Below are 7,485 nucleotides of genomic sequence, written 5' to 3'. Positions count from 1 at the left end.
TCACTGGTTGTTTCTCAATTTCCTTTCCAAGTCTGTTGTTTCCAGTCAAACTTTTCCTCTAAAGGGTTCCACTCTTGGTATTTCCCACACACAGTGTATTGAAATCACAAGACAAGTGAAGCAATGAAAGTGTTCAATGTATTTGTTTCCATTTATTTCCCTCTTTATCCTTCTATATCTTTTTAGTTTGGGGATTTTTTTTTTTTGTTTTTTTTTTTTTTTTGTTGACAGGTGTGGGGTTTTTTAATAGAACAATTATTGTTTTGCTTGTTTTTATTCCAGGACAACAGAAATGAAGAGAGTAATGTGAATAACTCTAGATCTGCCCTGAATCCTTCTGTACCTCTGCAAAACCTGGTGCCTGCTCACAACAAAATAAATAGAGGGTTTCTTTCATTTAAAAGCAAGATAAAGGGTAGAAAAGTTCAATTTCCCACAGCACTTGAGGGCAGCTAGGGCAGGAGCAATGGGCTTCACAACACTAAAAGGTATGAGAATGTTTCCTACCACTGCAGAATATTTCCAACAACTTCCAACAAGTTCTGACAAGACTGGATGTAAAAGTAGCTTTGGCTTCTTTTCATTCACATAGTAATGTAGCCAAAAAAAGATTTGGTCAAAATTTTTGAAAGAAATGATACTTCAGGTTTTTTGGGAATGGCCTGGTAATTGTTCTGTACAGGTCAGAAACAATTAACCTAAATACTGCAGGTTTCTAGAGGGAGTGTAATTTTCTTTTAGGATTGCACTGCAATTTTAGCAGTGTGATTTTTGTAGGGCTATGAGGTCCTTGCTGCTTTCTAACTGCAAGACACTACATAAATTGTAACCATGACAAGCCTGTGATGCTCAGCAAGACTACTCACAGCTCAAGTGTCATTTTGTGACACATGAGACATGGAAATTTATTAATAACTCAGCACTCCTCAGGGAAAACAACCATCCATTCTTTTTTATTTCCTCTTCCTCAGGGATTACTGCCTTAACCTGGACATGGGAGGACAAACACACATTCAAATCATGTTGCACAAAGTGAGATCCTTGCTTGGCCTCCTGCATGACACTGCAAATTGTGTCACAAAGTCATCCCAGCCCAGGGCTCCACTGCCCTTCCAGAGTCTGTGATCACAGCTTGGATGTCACCAGGCTCATGGGACCCACGCTTCCCATGATGAAAACTCAGTTCCTACTTGTCAGAAAATAAAGTGCCCACGAGTGGGAAGGTCAAGGACAATCCATGGAACTTCTCTGTCTGCAGCGGAAATTGTAGGGCTGAACTTCAAATATAGTCAGATTTGTAATTTTAAAAACATGTGGGATAATAGGCTGTCAAAGTGATATTTGTTCTGAATTTCAGTCAAAAATATCAATCACCTACACCACAAACCCCTCACCATCATCCCTTGTTGCCTTCCAGTCTTGGGCTGCTGAATTTCTATACAAGACACCAGTGATTGTTTTCCAAAGAGCCAATGCATATCAAAAGAGAATTTACAAAACTTTTCATCAGTGTTCAATTCTAAAACTATTTTTAGACGATGGATACTTCCAAAAGTAGTGGAAGATGGACCTTTACATTAGTTCCAGTGAATTCTTTCATCTGTACATCTTTTAAGTAAAGAATCTTTTTCTGCACTTTATTGAAGAAACACTTTATGGTGTTATTTTACCAGCAATTATTTTCTTAAAAAAAAAAAGAATTCCAGGTTCTCAAGTTTCTAAGAAAATTGTATTTACTTGAACCCTCTTGCATAGAAATAGCTTACTCGACATGGAAATTAGCTGAATAGGAAATTACTTTATAGAACCTTGTAAAATTCTGTGAACTTAACTCTAATTTAAAATTTGTTTTTCATTTGCTCAGTGTCAAAAAGGCAAGTAGTGCTGCTGTAGCAATTTGAATCTCTGCCTTGGGAAGCAGAATCCAAGTTCTTGGGGCACTGTTTCCTCATTAGCCATTCTCCAAAGAACAAACTGACAATAATGGATTTTGTATTCCCAAGATAATGCTGAGTGTACTTTACTGCTGTGCTGGCCACCTCTTCACCAAAAATTCTATCATTTATCTGAGGAAGGAAGGCAGTGCATGGTCAACTTGAAGGAGTTTATCACCAGGATGAATTTATTATCAGATTTTGAATTCTAAAAAGCAAGAAGAGTCTAAAATAAGTCTACCTGCTGTAAAAGCTAGAGATGGAAAACAGATCAGGAATGAAATCAACTTGCAGTTGTGAATTAATCTTTAGGTTAATTCTCAGCAGTGATTTCCACGCCCTTCTGTGTTCTCCTTGTCTTTAAGCAATTCTATCAACTATCAAAACCAGAATGAAGCCACAGTCTACCAGGAAGAATAATTTTCTTCACAGAGAAGAATTCTCAAAGGGAAAGGATCAGGGAGGAGCCACATAAAGGAAAAACTGATATTCCCTGGCTTTTATCAGTCCTCATGCACACCCTTCCCAGCAGATGTCCCCAAGTTTTAGTTCAGTGCTGAAAAACAAATTAAAACCATTATCTTTGTGGTGTCTTACATTGAAGAGAATCCATCACTCACAGCCCAGAGAGAAGATGACAAAGAATCTTCCCAGACAATTTCACCTACAACAGAGTTTTACAAGACTCACCTACTTTGAAACTAAAAACAAGATGAACATGCAGCAGGTAATTCTAATTTTTAGAGCCTCGTTTGACATAATGATAAGTTATCTTCAACTCTGAATTTGTGCAAGTGCCACCAGAGAAAGACTAATGCCTTTCAAAACCATTTGGACTTTGCTTGAAAAGGAGCAGACCTGGCAAGTGAACCCTTCTCCTAAAAAAATAAATCAAACACCACTGCAGCAAAACCAAGCATAAAGCTAAAACCTGGTCTAAGAGGGAGCCAGGACAGACCCAGGGAGAGAAGTACCTGATGACAAGGGTGACTTAAAGTAGCAGTGATAAAATTGATTGCAGACATTATTCGATTTCCAGTTTATCTGCCCTTAACTTCTGGGAGAACAGAAGACAATCTAAATATCTGACATGGTACAGAACAAATGTGGGAAGCTTCATCAGAGATATCTACAGATGAAAGAACACCAGGAGCTACAGAACACAGAAAGTACGGATGGCTATCAGTGAGGCTGTTTCTGGAATCCATAGGGTTAAATCAGAGGATGTGAATTCCAAGGATCTGAAATCATCCTGGCCAAGGCCTGACATGTTCACATAGCACAGTACAGGGCACTGTACCAAGGCAAGCAGGTAGGGGTGAGATAGTACAGCACAGGCAAAAATGTAAAGCAGAATGTGTGGGTACCTTTGGTGCCATCGCATTAAGACATGCAAAAAATGCAAAACTTATATCCCTAAATTCACATTTATTTTTTACTTCCTGGTCTAAATTACTCAGTGCCTAGACCTACTCCAAATCTCTGTTGCAACTTTTTTTCCTCCATTTCTCCAAATGTCAAAGCATATAATGCTCCAGTTTCTCTCCAGTAGGAAGAAATATTTGAACATCAGCTGAAGAGTCCTTGGGCCCCCTGGTCACCATCACCACCAGGAGAGAGGACAGCAAAGCAGAGAAGTTCTTTCCCTGGGAAAAGCAGTTTTGAGACCCTTCAACACTAACAGCCAAGAAGACTCTTTATCCTATATAAATACAGATTTATCTGCTTTTTGATCTTAAGCACAAACCCCCTGCTCTCCTGACCCAAGAGAGTGCAAGGACAGCAAGTGGGGACAAGAGGAGACAAGCCCAGATTCCTTTGGTATAAAGATCAAACTTGCAAGCAAGGGAAATATCACATGAGACATTCCTATCTCCTACAGAGCCCATTTCCATTTCTAAGAGAACAAGAAGGCTGACAGCCTCTACAATTAACCCACAGATGCCAAGAGATGATTCTGCTTCCTGCTCTTTGTACTGCTTCCCAGTAAAAAAAAAAAAAAAAAAAAAAAAAAAAAAAAAACAGAGAAAGACAATTTCTTTTCTGCTGCATGGGTCCTGTTAACACTCTCGGTCTGGAGCTCCTCCTCTGGTCTGTCAGCACACAGGGGGCTGGAAAATACAGCGACAGAGGCTCATCCATGTGGGGACAAATGTCAGGAGAGAAGGGACAGCAAGCAGCCAGCCAGCAGCAGGCAGGGAGTGCTGCATGGAATCACGTCCCCAGGAATCTCCATGAGGTGAAATCAGAGCCTGTTATTAATCTATCCAGACACTGAGACCCAGGAGCTGGAGTAAATCCGATTAAATTCCCACTGTACCAGTGGCTAGAAGCCAAGCAGGTCTTTCTTTTCTTTTGAATGGTGACCCAAAGGATATTTCTGTCTGCTTCACTACATAGACACGCTGCTTTAAAACAAAACAAAATTAAAACAAAATGAACCAAAACAAAGAAATAAAAATAAACCAGAAGATCAAAATCATCGGGCGAATTCTAGTATGGCAATAAGGTCCTTTGAGATGCAACTCAAAAGGAGAAGAAAAACGTAGTTATTTCCCAGTCTGGAGGGGCTGCAACAGTGGTGGAGAAAGCAGCCATCCTCCACCCTTTAATGTGGGATAAGAAGAGTCCTTGAACAGATTAATGACAGCTAAACAGGGGTTAAACCAAACCTTTGCCGTGGGGAGTTTTGCAAAGCACAGGACAAGTAAACAAAACAGAACTTAAAGAAAAATAATCCCAATACAGTGGGACAACAGAGAAGAAAAGGAAATTAATCCTGGATTATTTAAGAGAGCTAAGTTTCAATTCTCAGAAGTTGATGAGAAGCAGCAGAGTGACACTGACAAAGAGACCAAGGAGCCCAATCCTCCCCGCACCGACCAGCGGCTCAGCACCCTGCGAGCACAGCTGGAGCTGTGATCAGAAACTGCTGAAAGCTCCTTACCTGCCCTGGCCTTGATGGCTCTGGTGTTTGCCAAAGCTCTTTGAAAACCAAATGCAAAAGACCAAAAAACAACCAATCAAATAAAACAAAGAGAAAAAGGAAAAAAATACTAAATCAAAGCTAAACAACAAAAGAAACACAACACAGAGATGTTCCTTAAAACCCAACAGCAACACACATCAGCTGCCAGCCAAGCAGATCTTCCACGAGATGGAGATTTAAGGCACGTTTTTGCTTGCCCTGTCAAGGGAGACGATTTCAGAGACTTCTTAAAAAGACAGCAATTCGGGTTAAAAAAATTGAAATAAACCAAAACGTATCAGCGCTTTAAAGGTTAACGGCCTCTGCTGAACAACATGCGTTTATCCAACCACGTCCTAGAGTAGTTTTTTCAGCCCCGAGACCAATGAGCACAGCTAAGAGGAGGGCCTTGGGATGGTGGAGAGGCTGAGTTACCCCCTCCCCTCTGCCTTCCCTCTCTCCACCTCCCCCTCCTTTTTTTTCCTTCTTTTCTGTCTTTTTTTTTTTTTTTTTTTTTTTTTAGTTTAGTAAATTAATGCAGCAAGAAACTCCCAAGATCTGGCGAGTCCTAGCAGGGGAGAGAGGGCAGAGGGGAGATGAGATGCATTAGAAGGACACTGAGCCACTTTCTTTCCGAGCACAATGGAAGTGCTTCCCAAGAAACTTCCCCTTCGCTCCCCTCCGCTCTAGCCCTGAGCGATGGGACACCTTCCCTACAGCAGCAATAACTTATTCGGGAGGAAAACAGCCCAGGAAGCAGGAATCAACAGCAGCCAAACGGCGGGCAGGAAAGCGCCACAAGCGGGACTGCAGCACGGCTCCACACTGACAGATTCCTGTGGATGTAATTAGGAGGACACTCCGGCCAGCAGCGGAGATTAAACCCTGGGTTCTTGAGGGTCGTCGTGTCCCCCCACCCTCTCCCACCTCACCGCCAGCACCCTGATGGCAAACCTACACCAGCTGCGGCCGCCCCTGTCGCCAGCCTGATGTCCGGAGCGACATCCCGCTGAAGGGAGGGTTCCGTGCGGGCAGCCCCGGCCCCGAGCGGCGCTGCAGCGGCGGTGGCGGGGGCTCCGGCGGAGGAGGGCCGAGCCCAGGCGGGAGCGGCGCCGCTGTCCGCGGTGCTGAGCGGGCGCGCACCGGGCGCTGTCCGCGGTGCTGAGCCCGCCCGCCGCTGTCCGCGGTGCTGAGCCCGCCCGTGCCGGGGCTCCGCCGCTCTCCCCACCGCTTCTCCCCAAGTGCCCGGTTACTTTATTCTTTATTGGCCAACCCCACCGGCCCACCCTTCACGGAGTACAAAAAAAAAAAAAAAAAAAGAAAAAAAAAAAAAGAGACACCAACACAACAGTGAGAGCTGGAAAAATGTGCAACGTCAACGCGCTCGGAGTCTACGTGTGGGAGACGATCGTTTTCTTCAGGTAAGGCTCGGCTTTACGCGAGGAGCGCGGCCGGGCTGGGCACGGCACTCAGCCCAGCTCGGGGCACAGCCGAGGGCAGCACCCCTGCCCCCAGCTGCCCCCAGCCTCCCCTCGGTACCCCCCGGGCTCGCTGTCGCCCAGCCCCGGGCTCGGGACATTCAGCGGCTCGGGGAGTTACTCCGTTTAATTAGCACCGCAATCTCGCTAACCGCAGTGCTGAAAACACCGAGCCCCGCTGCTTGCAAAGTGACAGCTAGTGGCGGCTGGCAATGCTGCACTTGAATTTGCCCGGGTAAATATTCCCAACTCGCCCCCTCCCCATGCTCAGACTGCAGGTGAGTTCCGTGGGATGCTTCCACTGCCTGCCTCTGAGGGATCACCCTCTGTCCTTAGCTGGCTGTGTTTAAATTCGCCAAAAGCAAAGAATAATCTCCTTCCTTCCCAACTCTTTTTTTTCTCTTTCATGCTGTTTTGACTATTCTATCTTTGCAGAATCTAAATGAAAGCCAAAGGGGGTGGGGGGAGCTTTTTCCAATTATGCCTATTATCCCCCAGCTGTATTTTGACTCTGGTTTAGATGTGTTCAGTTTCTCATTAAGGCTAAGACAGAAGGAACAGCTTTAGTCTTAAAGAATTGCTTCTTGTCCATCTATCCTTGCAGTGCTTTTATTAAATATAAAAAAAAATTGGACAGTAGAAGCTTCTATATTTCAATGAAAAATGCAACCTGCTGTAGCAAGTGAGAAACACCAATATAGGCAATTGGAGAAAAAAAACAAACCCTGTTTCATGATCTAAACTTGCTCATCAGTCTCAGCCTTCCATTCAGTTGCATGGCTCTTACTTCTGTGTTTTGCCAAAGTCTCATCTCATAGTTTAATGTGAAAACACAGGCATTATTTGCTTAAAATCACTGGCATAATACTTATTATTTTATGAATCACAGCACCAACCAGTACTAGCCAGACTTTGAGCTAGCATCCTCTTTCCTTTTGAACACAAAAGTCTTTCTAGATATAAAAAAACAATGGAACATCCGCACTTGTTCCTGTAATTCCACAGAAATTCAGAGACAGCAAGATTGTCTCATGAACTCAAAGCAGTAATTGTTTATGTTAGGTAAAACAAGAGTTCTAGAAATAACTAAAATCACCAATCTCTG

At 43.6% G+C, this 7,485-nt stretch overlaps 1 protein-coding gene across 2 annotated transcripts in view; it reads left to right on the top strand.

Moving 5' to 3' along the window:
- Positions 1-6,200: 6,200 nt before the first annotated feature.
- Positions 6,201-7,485, top strand: part of GLRA1 (glycine receptor alpha 1) — a 37,671-nt gene continuing 36,386 nt past the window's right edge. For both annotated transcript variants that reach the window (XM_063168878.1, XM_063168877.1), the window contains exon 1: positions 6,201-6,323. In XM_063168878.1, the coding sequence (XP_063024948.1) occupies positions 6,268-6,323 (56 nt within the window). In that variant the 5' untranslated portion in view covers positions 6,201-6,267. The remainder of the gene's footprint in view (positions 6,324-7,485) is intronic.

This window comes from Melospiza melodia, chromosome 14 (genome assembly GCF_035770615.1).
Source record: "Melospiza melodia melodia isolate bMelMel2 chromosome 14, bMelMel2.pri, whole genome shotgun sequence".
Lineage (NCBI taxonomy): Eukaryota > Metazoa > Chordata > Aves > Passeriformes > Passerellidae > Melospiza > Melospiza melodia.
This window is presented reverse-complemented; position numbering and strand designations above follow the sequence as displayed.